At 59.1% G+C, this 18,597-nt stretch overlaps 7 protein-coding genes across 7 annotated transcripts; 6 read left to right on the top strand and 1 right to left on the bottom strand.

Annotated features, from left to right (window-relative positions):
* The first annotated feature begins 156 nt into the window (after window positions 1-156).
* THITE_2108525 (uncharacterized protein) lies at window positions 157-1,235 on the top strand. The gene is made up of 4 exons (XM_003649663.1): window positions 157-279; window positions 359-412; window positions 499-531; window positions 713-1,235. The coding sequence occupies exons 1-4, from the start codon at window positions 195-197 to the stop codon at window positions 751-753; spliced, it is 213 nt and encodes a 70-aa protein (XP_003649711.1). The 5' UTR covers window positions 157-194; the 3' UTR covers window positions 754-1,235.
* Window positions 1,236-2,962: 1,727 nt separating this feature from the next.
* THITE_2042769 (uncharacterized protein) lies at window positions 2,963-3,289 on the top strand (the record flags this gene model as incomplete). Its single annotated transcript, XM_003649662.1, has 1 exon — window positions 2,963-3,289. A coding segment is annotated over one exon (327 nt), but the record flags the coding sequence as incomplete, so codon positions are not given.
* Window positions 3,290-8,646: 5,357 nt separating this feature from the next.
* On the top strand, window positions 8,647-9,352 carry THITE_2108518 (uncharacterized protein). Its single transcript, XM_003649661.1, has 3 exons — window positions 8,647-8,719; window positions 8,777-8,839; window positions 8,899-9,352. Exons 1-3 carry the CDS (start codon window positions 8,655-8,657, stop codon window positions 8,936-8,938), a joined length of 168 nt encoding a protein of 55 aa, XP_003649709.1. The 5' UTR covers window positions 8,647-8,654; the 3' UTR covers window positions 8,939-9,352.
* Window positions 9,353-11,303, bottom strand: THITE_2108516 (uncharacterized protein). Its single transcript, XM_003649660.1, has 2 exons — window positions 10,940-11,303; window positions 9,353-10,886 (listed from the first exon to the last, which is right to left on the bottom strand). Exons 1-2 carry the CDS (start codon window positions 11,183-11,185, stop codon window positions 9,423-9,425), a joined length of 1,710 nt encoding a protein of 569 aa, XP_003649708.1. The 5' UTR covers window positions 11,186-11,303; the 3' UTR covers window positions 9,353-9,422.
* Window positions 11,304-11,416: 113 nt separating this feature from the next.
* Window positions 11,417-13,163, top strand: THITE_2108513 (66S preribosome component MAK16). Its single transcript, XM_003649659.1, has 5 exons — window positions 11,417-11,570; window positions 11,630-11,654; window positions 11,711-11,750; window positions 11,805-11,906; window positions 11,971-13,163. The coding sequence occupies exons 1-5, from the start codon at window positions 11,537-11,539 to the stop codon at window positions 12,772-12,774; spliced, it is 1,005 nt and encodes a 334-aa protein (XP_003649707.1). The 5' UTR covers window positions 11,417-11,536; the 3' UTR covers window positions 12,775-13,163.
* A 4-nt stretch (window positions 13,164-13,167) lies between these two features.
* Window positions 13,168-14,823, top strand: THITE_2108511 (uncharacterized protein). The gene has a single exon (XM_003649658.1). The coding sequence runs from the start codon at window positions 13,716-13,718 to the stop codon at window positions 14,613-14,615; it is 900 nt and encodes a 299-aa protein (XP_003649706.1). The 5' UTR covers window positions 13,168-13,715; the 3' UTR covers window positions 14,616-14,823.
* Window positions 14,824-15,332: 509 nt separating this feature from the next.
* On the top strand, window positions 15,333-18,499 carry THITE_2108509 (uncharacterized protein). Its single transcript, XM_003649657.1, has 3 exons — window positions 15,333-17,164; window positions 17,222-17,803; window positions 17,869-18,499. Exons 1-3 carry the CDS (start codon window positions 15,448-15,450, stop codon window positions 18,303-18,305), a joined length of 2,736 nt encoding a protein of 911 aa, XP_003649705.1. The 5' UTR covers window positions 15,333-15,447; the 3' UTR covers window positions 18,306-18,499.
* The last annotated feature ends 98 nt before the right edge of the window (window positions 18,500-18,597 follow it).

Below are 18,597 nucleotides of genomic sequence, written 5' to 3'. Positions count from 1 at the left end.
GCTAGCCCGAATGGAAGCGACTTGACAGCTCTCCAATTTACGCGACGCACTCGACCTGGAAGCTTCGCAACCCTTTGCTGTGCTCTGCATTCTTGGACGGCGACGACGACCTCTTGCACGAGCCCGTAGCCAATTCTTCCTGCGATACTACCTTTTAATTCCACCCACCTAATACCTTTCCCTCACACGCACAAATGGCCGACCAGGTGCAAGAGATCCTCGACGTGCCGCGCGAGTTCCTCAAGGACGGCATCCAGTTCATCAACCGCGCGCAGAAGCGTACGCCTTCCTCCAAGAACCCGAGACAAGCACGACGAGACAGTAATCACCAAACTAACCCAACTCACCCCTTCACCAGCCGACCGCCGCGAATTCATCAAGATCTCCCAGGCCGTTGGCGTCGGCTTCCTGAGTACGGCCTTTGCCTCTTCCCATTCCCCCGCCCCCCGACTCCTCTTGAAAGAAAGAAAGCGCTAACCCCATCTCCCCCAACACCAGTCATGGGCGCAGTCGGGTACTTCGTCAAGCTGAGTACGCCTCTTCCCCTCGTGCTGTTGCCCCGGCCCCTCGCCCAAACCACCTACCCTCACCCCCTGAACATGCTGCCCGCTGAGCGTGAACCGAAACTCGAGCGAGCCATGAGAGACAACAACAACAACAAAAAGAACAATAACAGCACCACTAACTGATATGCCTTTTCTTCTTCTTCCAGTTCACGTGCCCCTGAACAACATCCTCGTGGGCGGCGCATAACGCCCCACGTGTCTCGACGGGTTCCGCCAAACCCAGCTCGCGGTGCTTTGCACGACGAGACGATAAGGGTCCTTGCAGAAACAAGTTGTCGTTCGCGCGTGGGTGTGTAGGTTGGATCGCGGGGCGGTGGCGCAGGAGTGCGGGAGTGCGGGATGGGCAACAGACTGGATGAGATGAGATGGGGGGGAGCGCGAGAAACGGTCCAGCTGGCATTAAACACGGCAAAACAAACTGACGGGCGTTTTTTGCCCAATTCGTGGTGAGAGGCAAAGGGGACAGGTACCGAGCATTATCGTCTGTTTAAATAGAAAGGGAGGGAACTGAGTGGCGAGGAGTTATTGTGTAGGGATGGCGGTAGTGGGACGGAAGACAGGGCGCAAGATATCCGATGTTGCCAGTGTCGGCGCTGACCATGTCATAATTTCTGTTGTCGTCCTAAGGCAAGCTGTACAAAAGGGGGTAATTTCTTCGCGTTGGCAGTTTGGTTTCTTGTCATTCTCTATGCTGTGATACGAATGGGTGTCTTCCTTTGGACAACACACTCATTACAAGAAACTGTGTAGACCTTTTGAGTTTATTGACTTGATTTGTCATGGGCTAAGCTGGGAGGTCTCTCGACCCCTCGCACTACTACACTTCTGGGGGCACAAGAATGTGCCCCTGGACTGCGACGCCCAGACACTTCCAGCTTTCAGCATTCCAGCATTCCAGCATCACGATAATCCATAACCTCCGCCCCTGCGGGGTTGGTCTAGGCCATGGCCACCCGTCTACCGCCTGGATGCGAGGTACTTGGCCGCCTTGTCCCAGGTGATGCGGTCGACAGCAGGCATCTCCTTGGAATCCAGGGTCTTGACGCCAGCGTAGAGAGCCTCAAAGAAGCTGCAGGCAATGTCCAGGTCTTCAGCAAACGCCTCGGCATACGGAACATAGGTGCCCGGGAAAATCTCCAGCTTCTTCTGCTTGTCGGGATCGTTCGGAAGGAGGTCGTCGAAATACGTCTTAACGGCAATTCCGAGCGCCACATCCGGATCGTAGAGGAAGGGAAGTCTATGGGCCATGTTAGCACGGCAGTGAAGGTCAGAGGATCTACGTGGGCGCAAGAAACATACTGGTGGCTCAGCTCCCAACCGTCGTCGCGGTTCCGTTTCGCCTGGGCGTACATAAACATGGAGGCGAGAATCGCCTCGACAAGGTCGCGGTCAGCCGACCGCACCTCGGACACGAGCGAGCGGAAGGCCAGCAAATTCTTGCTCAGTGGGCCCGTGTATCCGTTCGCTTGGTGTCTCAACTTCAGCAGGCTCGCGCATCTGCTGATCAGGAGCAGGCTCGCCTGGTCGTCCTCGGAGCCGTTCAACGGGAGGCCGCGGAGCTCTTCGTGCTTATTCCGGGCGTTGAGGAGCTCGAACCGTATGAGCTCGAACGCCACAAGAACGGACTCGTAGAGATGTGGGAAGTTGGGGTTCTTGGTGACAGTCGGTTCGATAGAGGAGAGCGCAGCGGCCAATGCAGATCCCCATTTGTTGAGCTCGTGTTGGTCATCAACATAGCCCCGAATGTGCAGGAACCTCCACAAGCAGATTGACTTGAGGAAGGCCGCCGACTCGACGCCCCTCATCTTCTCCTTGGGGCTTGAGCGAGTCGCGGCAACGAACTCCGGGTTCTTCAGCGCCATCACCTCGGATATGATTGAGCCATGGGCGAAGTGCGGAAAATGGGTCGTGACCGCCGACTCCTGCATGTTCCAGCTGGCAACTTGGGGGGCGAAATTGGCCTTGGCTTCGTGGCGGTCCCAGACGGTGTAGGAGAAGTTGCGGTCGTACCAAACCTTCATGCTGATATTCTTATATCCGATTCCGCGGTTGAGACGAGGGATAACCAGGCTCAGGGCAGCCTCTTTGATGCGAACCGATTGGGTTGTGATCAGTTTCTTGTACTCGTCCGAGGCGACTCCATCAAGCGTCGGGAGGACCTGCAACTGGCCATGGGTGATCCAGCTGAGAACGCGGGGTCCGATCAGGCCGGTGTTGAGGTAGTGGAACAATTCTGAGGGCAGCTGCAGGCCGAGATATTCGTGGTTATCCTTGGTCAGGTGCTCGTAGTCGTGGACCTTGACCTCCCCATTCTCGGCAATGTAGATGAAGTGGTCGACTGCCATGCGGGCCTTGCGGTACTTGTCGAGCCAATTGGGGTCTTGGCTCTTCAGGATGTCGTGGAAGCTGGTGCAGACCAGGGTCACCGATTTCTCGGCAGTGCGCAGCATATTAACTGCGTCGGCCACCGTGCATGGTTGCGTCTTGATGATGGTCTGGTCCTCCAAGGGCGGGAACGGCACCAGGAAGGATGTCCCCGTCATCAGAAAGGCATCGACAAAGAGGGACTCGCTGACATTCAACGTCTTCAGTATGTGCTTCTTGGAAACCGCATACACCATCTTGGCATCCCAGTCAATGGTCCGGATGACGCAGTCCCGGATGGGGTACAGCAGAAGCTCCGAGGACCCCATGATGCCGGCGCACTGGTCCGAATCGCATAACTCAAAATATGCCATCTGTTCGGGGTCAGAAGCCTCGTCAGCACTGGGAAGGGGCAGGGGGCCAGCTCACCTGGGCAGCGGCGCTGAAGGGGGGGACCAGGAAGTGGAGGCCCCGCTGCTTCAGAATCGACTGGAGCAGCGGATAGAGAGCTCGGGTCGGAAAGGCACCTCGGCAAAGTCAGCTGGCCGTCCCCGAGAAGGGTCGCTAAGGAGTAGCCCACGTACTAGTGCTCTGACCAAAAGCCGTCACGGCCTCATCGGCACGGCCATTGAAGTAGAGGTCCCAGGATATGTCCGTCTTGGCATTGTTCCGTCGACCGAGTCTCACGGCCGCGTCGTCCTGGCCGGTCATGGACTGGCCATCAAAGATGAAGAACGGGGTGACATTGTTGGCCTTCCACTGGTCCAACTCGCTCTCAATGCGCCCCTGGATCCCCGTCAGGCCGCCAAGAGCCGGGAGGAGCGGTTCGTTGTTGGGCAGGACATCGAGATGGAGCTGAAGATAGTATGTCGCATCGACGGCGATCGCGCAGTCTTCGATCTCGCTCAGGGGATGGGCCCTGGGAGCATGAGGTCAGCGGTCCGGCGGCGAGCCAGAGGAGGCGGTGCGGTGGGGACAGAGGAGCGACGTACACGGCCTGGTTGTAGATGAAAGGGTCGGCGAAGAGGTCTTCCATGTCCGCGTCAGTGTCAATCGCTCCAGCAGGTGCCTAACGACGGCGCAGCGAGTCCAGATCCAGCGAGCACCAAGCGCCCACGCAGCCTCTCTGAGCTCCAAAGCGCAACACACGCAATCGCCAGTTCCTCCACACGACCGGTCACATCCAAGGCAAGCGTCGCCCACAGTCCATGTAGTGTGGTAGCATGCACACGGCGGTTGGCGCAAGGAAGGCTTTTTGACAACGGAGGGGGAACGGTGGGATATATGTGGTTTGGGGAGGTGCAGCCAAAGGTGTCGCGCCAGCTTAAGACAGACTGGCTCAGCGGGCAGCGCAACAACAAAAAAACGTTCGGATGGCTTTTTGTCACGCGAAGTTGAAAGGGTGCGAACACTCTAGGTCGGGGCCCACGTGTGCGTGTCGCGACAGTCGCAGTTGCAGCAGCGGAGGGCGGGACCGGCGGGGCAGCGACAGAAAGAAGACTTGGATGGGCAAGAGAGCATGCAAGATACAAACGGTTCACTTACTCGGCATCGTGAAAGGGCGACCAAGGAGGGGCTCCACAACAATTGCAGCAGCCCTCCCGTCTCTCTTCTCTTGCTTGGCTGGCTGACACCAGAAAGCTGGGGGGTTCCTTGAGCCTGGGCAGTTTGGCGGTGGAGCTCGAAAATCGAACCGATGCGGAACCCAGCAAACAAGACAACGAGACTTGCACACGCACCGACTGGGCCAACGCGACGCCGGTTCCCAAGAGACCAAAGAGGGCCAAAGAAGTGAAGAAGGTTGGACTGGGGGGTCAATGAGTGACTTGGAGTTTGTCAACCGCAAACACTGGCCATCATCAAGGCCACAGGGTCAAAAAGGGCGGCTCTCTCTCGTCGGGCGTGAAGGGGAATAGAGCTCCAGTTGGAAAAGAGGCTCATTCAGGAACCACAGAAACCCCCAACCCAGTGGTGGGAAATTGCTGCGAGCGGCCCAAGCTCTGCAACACAGTTACGCTTTGTGCGCACAGTAACTTCGCACTGTGTGGAGTAGCATAGCCTGTGGCGATGACTTACACCAGCTGTGGCTGGTGTTCTTTTTCTCGTGAGTGGGAAGCGTCAACAGCCACTCAGGTCCTTGGGTGACTCCGTACTGTGCAGGTCGATGTGTGCCAAAGATACGGTATGCAGAAAAAGAAACCAAGAATGGTGTGCCATATGGTGGAGATACCAGGGGCGGAAAACAAGATACGCAGTACATACCGTACTGAAAGTCCACTTGCTGGTTCTCTTCTGCGCATACCTCTTCAGTACTACCTGATGTCTCAGAGCCACAGGGTTTGAACAGCAGTTAGTTGCGCTACCACCTCACCGCCAGTTTCAGATCCAGAATTGGTGGACTCTCGGTTGGTTAGGTACCATGGAGGTATTAATGGTAGCGAGGAAGCCAAACTCCGCCATCCTCCCGTCCAGCATCTTCAGCCTGCTCTCCATTACTTGCTGTCAGCACGCTCCGTAACACTCACCTTCGCTGTCTAGAAAAGTCTTTCAAGGTGAGACCAATTCTAGCTTCGGCGGGGTTCTCAGCTTAGAGCTCTCGCTTTATAACCGACCAGCGCAAACCACCCCGTCTCTGCTGGCCGCCAGCCTGCCTTACCGCAGTATGCAGCGGCACCATCACAGAATGCAACACCAATCCCTCGACTTCCCTATCCCTTTTGAACCCCACACCGCATGCCTACAGGTACCCTTGGTGGTTGGCAGCGAATGCGCGTTGGTGGGCACGGTCCTACAGCAACTTTGAGATGGGCTGCAAACCACCTCTCACGGCAACCTGCGTCTGTTGAAACGGGAACCCGGTTCGGCCTGCGTAGCTGACCGCGCATTCTCTCCTCTCCAGCTGTCGATGAGTGAGCAGTGCGGCCAGGGAAGCAACTCCTTGTTGAAGATAGAAAGGTGCGCTTTGTTATCGTGGCGATCAGCCAGTTCAGTGGCCTGGGCTGATCGACGTCAACGGCTTTGAGGAACTGCAACAAGACAACAGCAACTGAACGAACGGCCCAATCGCTGCTTTTCAGCTGCTTCTGACAGCTCAACCGCAGCCTTGACGTTCCCAAGCGGCGCGGATGAAATCCCAGGCGGCCGTTTCAACCAGGAGGGCGTCTTGGGGACGGCGAGGAGAACTGTTACACAACAGTTCGGTCCGAAAACCACATGAGTAACGCGTGGTGGGCAAGATCTCAAACTGCGCGCCGAGATAGGTTTGTTGCGCTTTTGGTAGACCAAGGGGATTGGTTGGGTAAGCTTAGAAGCTGACACGCCTCGCAGCAGCGCTGATAGACGAGGCTATTCCGAGGCTTGAATGGCAGCTTGGAACAGCCCTAAGCTCGATGCGGGCTCGTGTCGAGCTGTCCCAGGAACCCGAGCCGGCCTCCTCCACACGCCAAGCACGCAACGGTCCCGCCGCGATTCCGTAGGAAAGGTATTCAAGCTAACATTGAACCTTAGCGGCAGTCAGAGGTCGGACCCAAGAGGGGCCCAACGAGCCAGCGAACGCGGGGGGGGGGCATCCAGCCCTGTGGTTTCAAAGATGCTGGACCGCACGTGGCGGCGCCCGGCAATGGTTCCCAAGGCAGCCGCCTTTCATCACATCTCGCATCGCACAGGCATCGCGTGAGTGGCAAACAAGAGCCGCAAGCGCAGCCCAGCAGACGGGCTCGCAAACCCTATTGTACCACCCTCACATCCACCCCTCTTCCTCCCGAGGGGGTGTGTGCCACGACAGTGATGCCCTGAAAATAGGCTCAAACAAGTCACAAAGCGCTAGGGCACGGTCACATCGGCGATACCGGCAGCCAGGAAACAGATGTGACGGACGGACACTAAGGTTGGGCCCGCGCTTCCTCTCCGGGGACTCTCCCCCTGTGAAGGCCTTGATGTTCGGCAATGCTTCCGCGCGGGACCGCACCAGGTCCCGAGCGCTTGGCAGGTTCAACGCCGCTTCCTTTGGCCCAGGCCGTGCAAGAGGCGAGATGCGCCCCGGTCAACCACAGTAAGCGGTCGTCGGCGTACTCCGTGATGATTGGGGATGGTGCCAGTTACGGCAGTTTCTTGAAAGAACAAGAACTCTCACCGGTGATGAGCTCTGGCGAAAGTGAGATAGCATGTCGCTGACAGAGCGAAAGGCATTTGTGATGAGCCCGGAATAGCACGGGTTGCGACATTTCGGTGAACCGCCCTGTCCGTCCGAAGTTGTCCGCTGCCTGGCGCGTGACATGCGGCACGGGAATGCAAGAACCTGGCAGCGGTTGCCGGGACGGGCAGGAACCGAGGAGCTGGGTCTCACACATCCTCGAGGCCTGGCACAGCTTTGGCAGCAGAACGGGCTGAAAGACCCCGCCACGATGGACACCATACATAGCCCCCTTGGATATGGATACCTGTTCCTACCGGTTCGCATCCAGGTTTCTCGGAGCGCGTGGTCCTCCGGCACAGAGAGAACCCGGGAATGACTGGGCTGAGGGGCCAAGTTGACTCAGGTGACTGAGCGACATCTGTTAATGGTTGGTCCAAACACGTGAACCTTGCAGGAACCTGCGTGGGCCGTGGGTGTTTCCGGATCGGCCGGCGGCGCAGGGTCCGCTACCACTTGGCCGGGAACTGAGTTGTCAGTGCTGTTGGCTGCGTGTTTCCATTCTCGATCGGCATGATGACTAAACCCAGTAGCGATCCGGGAGGGCGAGTGAGATGCGGCGGCCGGGGGTGTCGCTCGATACGGGGAGAGTAAAAAACAAAGCTGAAGGCCTGGCTTCCACGGAAAGCAGGAGAAAACCTGGTGCCTGGACTCGGCGACAGTCAGCAAGACAACGGGCCGGATGGGCGGAGGCGAATGTCGTCTCGAGGCGCTGCAACCGAGCGGCTCCGCCCAGACGTTTGTGCGATCCGGCTGTCGCTTACTGCGTACACCGGCATCCAGGCATCCATCAAAGTTGGCTGAGGCTTGCAGCTCACTCAGCCCTACGGAACCTTCTCCAGCCCCCAATGCCGTTTCCTCAGGTCACGACAAGCGCCGCGGAACTCGGGCCAATCACATGCATGCCCAAGCGGCCGCACCTCCTCCCGTCGTGTAGTGGAGAGAGGCACTGCTGCACTTGTGCCAATTTTGACCCCGAACCCCGTTGGCAGTATCGTGGTTCCAGTCGAATCCGGGATTTGCTCTTCCTCCCGGTTCTCGCCGCTGGTCCCAGGACTCGGGCCCATCGTACAGAAACGAGTCACACCTGCTCACATCTTGGGGGTGTGCTTTGTAAGATCCTGGGTCTCCAAGCATCCTTGCAACACCCGGTATGCCTTCGAGATATGTGAGATTGGGTAGAGACGAGAGGAAGAGCCGCCTCATGTCATGATTCCGGATTTGGCGGCCCCCAAGGCATCGCCGCCTACGCCAGACACATCGCCAACCGAAAGGGGGTTGGCGATGAGGGAGCAGGAAGTCGGTGCGGGCCGTGGCCGTACCTCCTCCTCGGTTTCTATATAAGACCCCGTTCTGTCCCGGATTGGAGTCTCTTTTCCTCATCAGCATCAGCAGCACAACTCGACAACTCAAGCATCCAGCTTCAAGGGCCTCACTCACCAACATCCACACCAACCCACACTCCAACAACAACCACCTCGCAGCAAGCCTCGCTTCCAAGCTCGACCTAAACCTCAACCTCAACCTTCGAAATGGCTGCCACCGCTTTCTTCATCACCAGCTGCCCCGTCAACTACGGCCGTTCGGGCTACAACAAGTTGAGACCCCTGCCAAGTCTGATAGCCGCAAGGAGCCGGCGCTGACCCCGAAGCAGGGACGACAAGGACGACGAGGAGGAGAACAAGATGCGCAACTATGGCCGCGCCGGCTACAACAAGTGAGCCTGCTCGAAACCAACACGGCCTCAAGGGGGGGTATAAGCTGATCCTCAAGCAGGGATGACAAGGACGATGACGAGGAGAACAAGCAGCACTAAAGGCCTTCTCCGCCTCCGCCCGACTCTCGGGCACGCCGTTTCCTTTCTGTCAACGCTTAGAGCACCCTTGAGCTCCTCGTAGCTCAGCCCAGGCGCGCGACAACGCCGCGGTTTCCTATTGCTTCTTCGGATTTTCTTTGTCAAGATTCCTATCCGGCGCAAGCTGGCTCTTTGGCATGCATCTTGGGATTTGTCAACGAACGGACTGTGCTTTTCCTTTTTGCATTTATAGATGGGCAGGCGTCAATGGAGGGCGAACGGTTGGGTTGCACTCCCCTGCGCTGGAGAGATTTCACAGTCTGCGGGGCTATCGGATAGAATGGGCGGGTTTCATTTCTTGTTGAGTAGGCTGCTAGGCGGGTGAACTGGTTGGCGGGCTTGGGTCATGTTGTACAACAGCTATTGTTACACTATCATTTTCCAACACAAAATCTAACAGCTTCTTGTTAGCAACTTGTGCGTCGAATTTGTGAGGAGAGACACTTTACTTCTCAAAAATGACACCCAGGACATCTTCCACGTCTCCGGACTCGCCGCGCCCCGTAATCGAAGCAAGTTGGACAGCGGCAAGGCGCAAGTGCTCTGCCGCAAGGACCACATCTGGCTCGTCATACGCGCCGCTCTTTTTTGCCTCGGCCATGAAGTCTAGGAGGTGGCGTTCGCACTCGGAAAGCAGCTGGTTCTGTCGTTCGGTTACACCGAGGAGATGCTGCATGTCACTCGGCACCGAAGTCAGGTTGGCGAATGACTGGGCCAGTTTCTCTGTGAGCTCATGTATGCCGCCCGGGTCGGCTAGTCCTGCAGCTGATGGTGACATGGCAGCCCTGCAGGATATGGCGAGCGGCTCTGCATCGCGCAGACCCTCGATGGCCGCCAAGGCCGAGGATTTGAAATCTTGAATAAGCAACTTGAGTGCCTCCGGGCTCACCAGGTCAGCCTTGTTGACCGCAACGAGGCACTGCTGTGCACCTGCAGCTAATTGGAGCGTCTCAGCGTCGTAGCTTATCCGATGACCGCCGGCGTTCGCCGGTTCGACGGACCCTAGCACGATGATGACATCTGAATCCAAGGCCTTCTGTCGCGCTCTCCGGATACCCTCCTGTTCGATAGCGCCGACGGCGGACGCCGGCGTTCCGTCGGGATTACAAACATCTTCTGCCGTCTTCGTCCGGATTCCAGCAGTGTCTGCGAAGGAGCAAAGGTAACCTCGGATGTCGAGACTTGCTTCAACAATGTCCCTTGTGGTGCCTGCTTCAGCGGAGACAATCGACGCTTCGCGACCAACGATCTGGTTCATTAGCGAGCTTTTCCCGACATTGGGCGGACCGAGCAGCGCTATGCGGATTCCATTTCGAAGCAATTCGCTCCGTTGACTGCCGAGTTTGTGCAATTGAATCGAGTTGAGCATGCTCTCAACAAGCTTGGTAACGTTAGTCAGGAGCTCAGCCGGCGATTCGTCGAAATGCTGATCCTCCGAGAAGTCAATGAGGGCCTCGATCTCTCCACGAGCGAGCAGCAACTGCTCACGCCAGCTGTCATAGGTCTTCCCAAGAACACCCGAGGTGCCCCGAACAGCGGCTCGTCGTTGATGCTCGGTCTCGGCCGCCAGCGTGTCGCCCAGCGACTCCACCTGGGCGAGGTCTAGACGACCATTCAGGAAGGCCCGCCTCGTGAATTCGCCGGGCTCGGCATAGCGAATCTTGGATGACGATGAGCATTTCCGGATAGCGGATAGCACGGCCTTCACAGTCGCTGGCCCCCCGTGGACATGGAGCTCAAGCACGTCCTCGCCGGTCACCGTCTTGGGGCTGGGGAAATGAAGAACAAGAGCATCGGTGTCCACCACGTTCGGCTGAGACGCGCCGACCGACCCAGGTTCATAGAGTGTCCTCACTCCTGCGTACCTAGGGGCTGGCGGAGGCTTGCTTGGACACAGGGCTTTGTAGACCTGCAGCGTGTCAGCGATCGCGCCATAAACCGAGGAAAATAAGTAAAGCATACATCTAGACAGCCAGGCCCAGAAATGCGAACCACGGCAATGCCTGCCCTCCCAGCGCCTGACGAAAGGGCGTAGATGGTGTCATTGTTGATGAGAGGCGTGCCGCTGACTGGGGCATGGCCTCTCCTGCTCGAATGATAAAAGCGCCGGGATTGGAAGGCCTGTCCGCGGCGAGTGAGAAGAGCGAGGGAGGTTCTGAGATCCTGCAAAGGCCAGATTGGAACTCTCCTCAGCGCATAGCAAAACATCGGCCTGAGCCACGACTGGAGAGCTGGGCAATGCTTGAGAAGGAAGGCTTCCGCATGAAGGAGCTATTCCAGGTTGTTGTCCCAGCGCAAAGCAAAGCCCGTGCCGGAGCTCAGGAGCTGCTGGAGGACCATCTGCAGCCGGTGGTTGGCTGGACCAGCTAGCCAAGCAACACTAAGATAAGATAAGGATTGCTTGGAGCAGCCGACCCTGGACCAAAACTTCTGGATCCCAAAATTTCTGAAGAACTGTCGTGGCTGGCCCCTCCACTGAAATGGTTCGCATCGAGACGACCTTACAGCAGTGCCGAGTTACTTAATACCATCACGTTGCCATAACCAAGAAGGCCCGACATGTCTGACGAAATCGTATGGCAGATCATAAACCGTGAGCAGGCCTTCTTCCCACCGCAATGCATTCGCTTGTGATGCTAACACTGGTGGCAGAGCAATTCTGTGCCTTTAAGCTCAAGTAGGCATTCCACATGGCTGCATCGCCTCCCGGCTGCACGTCCTAACATCGATTAGAACTACCAAAGGCAACAACTTCTGCCGAAATGAGTATTCAGTATGCCGCCTCCCCCGATATGCCGTGGCGACTGTTTGCTGAAACACTGGATAGGTCAGCGGTCTGTGCAACCGGCAAAGTTGCCCCCTCGCCAACAGCCGGTATGCAACGGTGAGGACGTCGCCCAAAGGGACTATCTATCTCTACATCAGGACGGTGGGTTCCCCGGTTCTGAACCAGCGTGGCGCTGCTGCACTTGCTAATGGGACATGTCGGTCAGATCGAACGCTCGCACATGCCGGCGAAATGGTGGGAGAAGATCAAGCTGTCCAAGAACTACCAAGAAGCGCTCCAGCAAATCGAGCAACGCCTCCAGTACTTTCCGAAGTTCCTGCTGCACAAATGCAAGCAACGTCTTACACGGCTCGTCCAGGTGGCGGCGCGGATGCGCAGGATAGCCGCGGAGGAAGCCAGGCTGGGTGAGAAGCTGGTCCCTAAGATGGCGCCCAAGATCAAGCACAGGGAAGAGGCCAGAGAGCGCAAGGCCCTGGCGGCGGCGAAGCTGGAGCGGACAATCGAGAGAGAACTCCTCGACAGGTTGCGACAGGGAGCGTACGGCGATCAGCCGCTGAACTGCAACCTCAACATCTGGAAGAAGGTGCTGAATGCCCTCGAGGCAGAGGGCCAAGGCGTCCGCGACAAAGACATGGACAAGGGCATCGAGGACGAGATGGAAGAGGAGTCCGAGGAGGAAGCAGAGGAGGAACTCGAGAAAGAGGGACTGAAGGAGGAGGACGATTCAGAGGCTGGCGCTGTGGAATATGTATCCGACTTTGATGAGAGCGACGAAGAACTCGCCGACATTGAAGATTGGCTCGCTAGCGAAGACGATGATGAGGACGACGAGGACGATGAGGAGGATGATGATGAAGAGGAGGATAGCGAGGAGGATGACGAGAAAGTGCTCAAGAAGAAGGCCAAGGCGGGCGACAAGCGCAAGAGAGGCCGCGCAGTCAAGCCGAAAGCACGCAAACGGAAGGAGATGGAGGTGGAAAGAGAGAGGGCAAGGGTGCTTGATTTTTAGGTTGTTTGGGAAGTTGATCGCGCTGGCTAGGTTGTCATCCAAATCATCGGGAGGGCGGGTTTATGATCTCGTCCTAGATGTTATTGAAGCCGGGGTTTCAGTTGAGGAGCATATTTTCGCCCCTGGCGTAGATTCTCGAACACTGAGACAGCGGATGCCCTGGACCAGACGGGACAACTACTCCAGCATGTCAAACAGACGCGCCCAACCGCGAGAAAATAATTGGGTAGCCAAGGCAGCGTCCATTTATCTGGATTCACTGCTAAAGCCATTTCTCCTGTGCTTGAGCCACTTGACTTCCCATATCGGCCTGTGGGGATCAAGCGCGATGAGCGAGGTTTGTTGAGCCCTTGGAACTCTATCCTTTGGCCTCGAAGCTAATACAAAGGATAGAGTATATTGCCTGTCGTAACCCAGCGGATCTAGGTCTTTGAGGCTGAAGTCCGGCAAGTCAGGTCACCAGTTGCCAAGTTCCTTGTGTCTCCGCTCGTTCAAGGGCAATCTGGGGGGTTTCGTGCTTCGAGGTCGATAGATCCGCACCGTGTTTCGCACAGTAGGCCAAGCATTGGATATGAAGCTCCAAGACAAACTCCGCGCTCCAACCATCGCTCCGACACCACACATGTTCTCTTCCAGCGCATATCGCGTCGCGTCGCCGTACTCATACCCGGGCTGCGCACGGCTTCGTGATTTCGTATATTTTGCGTCTCGGATATCAGACTCTTCCAATTTAATTCCCGATTCTCCAGAGACCCGCAAAGCCAGACCGCCCGAGTCCAGCCGACCTCCAGTTCAACCCCGCCGCTGCTGAAACAATTCAAGCCCCTTCAGGGCGCAACACAAAACTCTCTTACAACCACCACGGAGAACAGCAGTACCGCCGACCCGGCAATTAACTCCTGAGAAGGAGATTGGAGGGAGCAACGAAACGCGCGCCCGCCATGGCGTCGTGGTACAAGGACCTGCTGACGAACGCGTCGTCCAACATCTCCAAGCTCCAGCGCACCTACTTCGGCGGCGAGGCGGACGGCGACACGGACGACGACACGCTGGTGTGCCGCGTGCTGCGCGCCTACTATGCCGAGAAAGGCCAGCCGCTGCCGGGCTGGCTGCCGCCCGACCCCAAGGCGCCGCCGCCGCCGCAGCCCGTCTACGCCGCGTCGCAAGGCGCCGGCAGTCGGTATGGAGGCTTCGGCGGGCAGGGGCAGCAGCAGCCAGGGGCCGGTGGGGGACTGAGCAGTCTGTGGGATAACAGCAGCAGCAATAATAGCGCTGGTGCGGGACAGCAGAGGCAGGGCCAATTCGGGGGCAATCGGAATCCGTTTGCTGCTGGCGCCGGCGATGCGGGACAGCGGCCGGGGCTGGCGGGCCAGCGCGCGGGGAGCTACCAGCCGCCCGGAAGCGGGAGGAGCGATGCGCTCAGCCCGGCCGGCACCGGGTCGTCGGGCGTGAGTGCGCAGGAGAAACTGAAGCAGCGGTTATGGGGCGGCTCGAGAACGACGAGTCCGAGCCCCGGCGGGCCGTTCCAGCCGCCAGCGGCGCAGCGACAGCAGCAGCCGCAACAACAACAACCGCCGCCGCCGCAGTCAGGGAACAGATGGGGCTGGGGCAGTGGAGGGAGCAGCGGGGGGAGTGGTGATGGCGGCTACGGCTCGCAGGCTGGGAGCCGCAACGATCGGCCTGTGATGAGCGCGAATGCTCCATGGGCGGACGGAGGGTTCGATTACCCGGGCGGCGGCATGGGCATGGGAGGAGGGAGTGGAGGGGCCAGCGGCGGGCGGGGCTATGGGCTGCCGAGCGGCCCTAGAGGAGGGTTGCCCAGCGGGCCACGCCCGAGGTGAGGACTTGGATAGGCAGCGAAGAGGAGTTTGGACGATGGTGGCAAGCATGCATGATGACGCTGAACGGGAACTGCCAGCGCAGTCAGGGCACGTCGCCTGGGAGCTGGGTTGGGTAGTCGGGAGACCAATGGTATAGGGTGCTCATGACTGCTACGACAAGCTTGTTGGTTACGACTACGATGGACGCGTATGGCGATCCCGTTTCGATCCCATTTCGGGGAACGGGCAGGGCCAGCACTGCATGGCGAGGGGTGCATTCATCAGCATCGAATGCCTGGGTGACGAAGAGGCGCAGGGCATGTCAAATGGGCTGGGATTTATACAAGAGGGAGCGGGCAGGCCCTTTAATTGACACGTTGATCTCTCTGACGAGCAACAGTGAACGTTCTGGGTCTGATCATCCCATACCTCCCAGATCAGACTAACCAGTGGTGCAGTGGTGCCGGCGCCCTCCAAGGTTTGCAGGTTGGTGACGGTGTTGTCGCCCGGCAGCTGACGACGACAGGTACGTGGAAGGCAACTTTAACGAGTGTGAGATGGATGGCTGCGCCGCCCGCAAAGACAAGTCGTAACGTTAGTTCCTCATTCACGCAGCAAATCATGTGTAACGTGACGAAAAGTACCCCTACCTCCACTAGCTACCCCTCCACGCCTGCATCATCAACCGCGGGGCACTCGGATGCTTAAAAGCAGCGGCAGCTGACACCAACAAACCGCCCTGTTCCGGGGCCATGCGCCTTCTTGACGCCAATAGCTCCTGGCCGCTTCAGGCCCGTTTTTTGCAAGACGCCCGAGGGTGGCCAAGCAGCAGCAGCCTCCGGACGACGGCGACATGACCCGCATCACGAAGATGACGTCGTCGCCGTTGCCGGCCTCAAATAATCCGCAGTCACCGTCATCGTCGCAGCAGACAACGACGACAACAACAACGACATCCTCCTCCTTTTCAATCATCTCGCACCCGCCCCGCCCGGACTCGCCCGCCGGCAGCTTCTACGCCATGAGCGACGACGAAGAGGGCGACTACGACACCATCGCCCATACCGAGACCGGCCGCGGCGTCAAGCTGCTCTTCTCCAAGTCCAAGGTGTACATCCACCCGACCCCGTCCGCGCGTGACAACATCCCCGGCTACATCGCCTTGCTGCAGCAGAAAGGCCGCCTCCTTACCCGCAGCACCGCTGCCACCGCTAGCACAGACGGCCGCCCGACCTCCTCCTCCTCCTCCGCGTCCCCGGCCTCCTCCGACCTGCTCCTTGCCTGGGTGCCCGAGTCGCAGCTCGGCGCCGCCGCATCCATCTACGTCAAGGTGGACCTCAGCGACGCCGACTCGCCGCCCAAGCAGTCCTACCTGGTGCCGCCGCCGCCGACCGTGACGGCGCACCCGGGCAGCGCGGTCGGGCACTACGCCTTCGCGGTGCCCGTCGCGGCCATCTACTCGCTGCTCGTGCGCCCGCCCAGCGTCGGCTGGTGGTACGGCAGCGTCATCATCAACTCGCGCGCCGGCGACAGCTTCCCGCCGCTCTTCTTCCACGACGACGAGTGCCAGAGCACCATCCTGCAGAAGCGCCGCCGCGCCCGCGACCGCTTCGACCCCTTCGGCGAGCATGGCGAGATGTTCTGGGGCGGCGACGAGGTCCTGCGCTGGCTGAGGCGCTACGTCGTCGTCGAGAGGAGCGTGGCCGAGCCCAATGTGTACTTGGTGGAGCCGAGCGAGGAGGATAGTTTGGCGTTTGGCGGCGGCCGGAGGGGGTTTGGTGGTGGTAATGTGAGAGCTGGGGTTGGTGGGAGGGGTGGTTCTGGTGCTGGTGCCGCTGCTGCTGCTGGGGGAGCGAGAGGCGCTGCGGGACCGTCACGGGCCGCTGCGGCGGACCGCGACGGCGGCATGGACCCGTTCATGAAGTTCGTCAAGGAGACCGGGTGGAACATCATGGAGAAGTTCAGCAAGGTGACTACCTTCACGCGGCAGGCCGCGCAGGACGTGCTGGACAACCCGCGCATGCCGCCGCAGGTCCGGAGGCTGCTGCGCAACCCGGAGGTGCAGACGCTGCAGGAGGAGTTTGACAGCGCGCGCATCTACCTGGCCCGGTGGGCGATGGGCATCGCCGAGCAGAGCGAGCGCGACCGGAACCAGAGGATATGGACCGCGAGGGAGGTCATGGAGCTGGAGGACACCGACGTCGGCGAGTTTGAGCTGCTCGACGCCACGAGCAGTTTGACGCTGGAGCAGAACCGGAAGCCCGTCACCCTCAAGGAGTGGAAGAGCTTCTTCGACCCCCGCACCGGCCGCCTGTCGGTGACCGTGGACGAGGTCAAGGAGCGCGTGTTCCACGGCGGGTTGGACCCCGAAGACGGCGTGCGGAAGGAGGCCTGGCTGTTCCTCCTCGGCGTGCATGATTGGTACAGCACGAGCGACGAGCGGAAGGCCCAAGCGGCGTCGCTGCGGGACGCGTACATCAAGCTGAAGGGCGCCTGGTGGGAGCGCCAGATTGACAGGGGCGGGGATGGCGAGGAGGGCGAGTGGTGGCGGGAGCAGCGTGGCCGGATAGGTAAGCCTTTTTTCCCCCTCTTCCACGTCCCCCCAGCCATCCTAACCCCCCTCGCAGAAAAGGACGTCCACCGCACCGACCGCAACGTGCCCATCTTCGCGGGCGAGGACCTCCCGCACCCGGACCCAGACTCGCCCTTCGCCAGCGTCGGCACCAACGTACACATGGAGCAGCTCAAGGACATGCTGCTGACGTACAACGAATACAACCGCGACCTGGGCTACGTACAGGGCATGTCGGACCTGCTGGCGCCCATCTACGCGGTGCTGCAGGATGACGCCATGGCCTTCTGGGCCTTCAAGTGCTTCATGGACCGCATGGAGCGCAACTTCCTGCGCGACCAGTCGGGCATGCGGGCCCAGCTGCGCGCCCTCGACCACCTCGTGCAGTTCATGGACCCCAAGCTGTACGCGCACCTCGACGCCGCCGAGAGCACCAACTTCTTCTTCTTCTTCCGCATGCTGCTCGTCTGGTACAAGCGCGAGTTCGACTGGCTCGACGTGCTGCACCTGTGGGAGGTCCTGTGGACCGACTACCTGAGCAGCAGCTTCCACCTGTTCGTCGCCCTCGCCATCCTGGAGAAGCACCGCGACGTCATCATGGCCCATCTCAAGCACTTTGACGAGGTGCTGAAATACGGTATGTCTCGATTCTCTCGCGCGCCCTTTTTCCCTCCCATTCAATGTTCTGACCACCTGCTGCAGTCAACGAACTCTCCTGCACCATCGACCTCGACCCGACCCTCGTCCGCGCCGAGGCCCTCTTCAAGCGCTTCCAGCGCCTCGTCAACGCCGTCGACAAGAAGGCCAACTTCCCCGCCCCGCGGCCGCGCCTGCCGCCAGCCGCGTCGTCTGCGTCACCTGGCGCGCCTACAACTACTCATACTAATGCTAGTGCTAGTACCCCGAGTAGCGGTGGTGGTCGTCGTGGAAGTGGAACGTCGTCGCCGCAAGCCGGCAAGTCTGCTGCTCCCCAGCAGCAGCAGCAACAACAGCAGCAGCAGCAGGCGCGAACGGAGAAGGAGAGGGAGAGGGTGATCACGCCGGAGCTGAGGCGGTTGCTGAGCCGGCAGGTGGAGGTGCTGCCGCGGAAGGAGGTGGCGAAGAAGGGCGACGGGACGTCCGGTGCGCGGGGGTGGTAGAGCCGGTAGAGTTGGTGGGTGTTTGGGTTGCTTGGTTGTATGTACTCCGTATTTAAGATGGTGATTGGCAATGTGTAAAGGAGGAAGGGGCATGGGGGGTTTGGTCTCGGTAAAAGCGGCGTTTGGTTTTTTGTTTTATTTGTTTATATCTTCTTCTACCATTCGTCTTGTGTTTGTTGTTATTATCATCCGTCTTGGCTGGGCAAGAAATCACATCGCACACTTGCGCTCGCTGTCATGACCTGAGGCAGCTGTCCACTCCACAGCGTCTAATCCATACATAGTGCCTGAA

Source organism: Thermothielavioides terrestris, chromosome 1, assembly GCF_000226115.1.
Source record: "Thermothielavioides terrestris NRRL 8126 chromosome 1, complete sequence".
NCBI lineage: Eukaryota > Fungi > Ascomycota > Sordariomycetes > Sordariales > Chaetomiaceae > Thermothielavioides > Thermothielavioides terrestris.
Note: the sequence above shows the minus strand (reverse complement) of the source record. Positions and strands in the feature narration are given on the sequence as shown.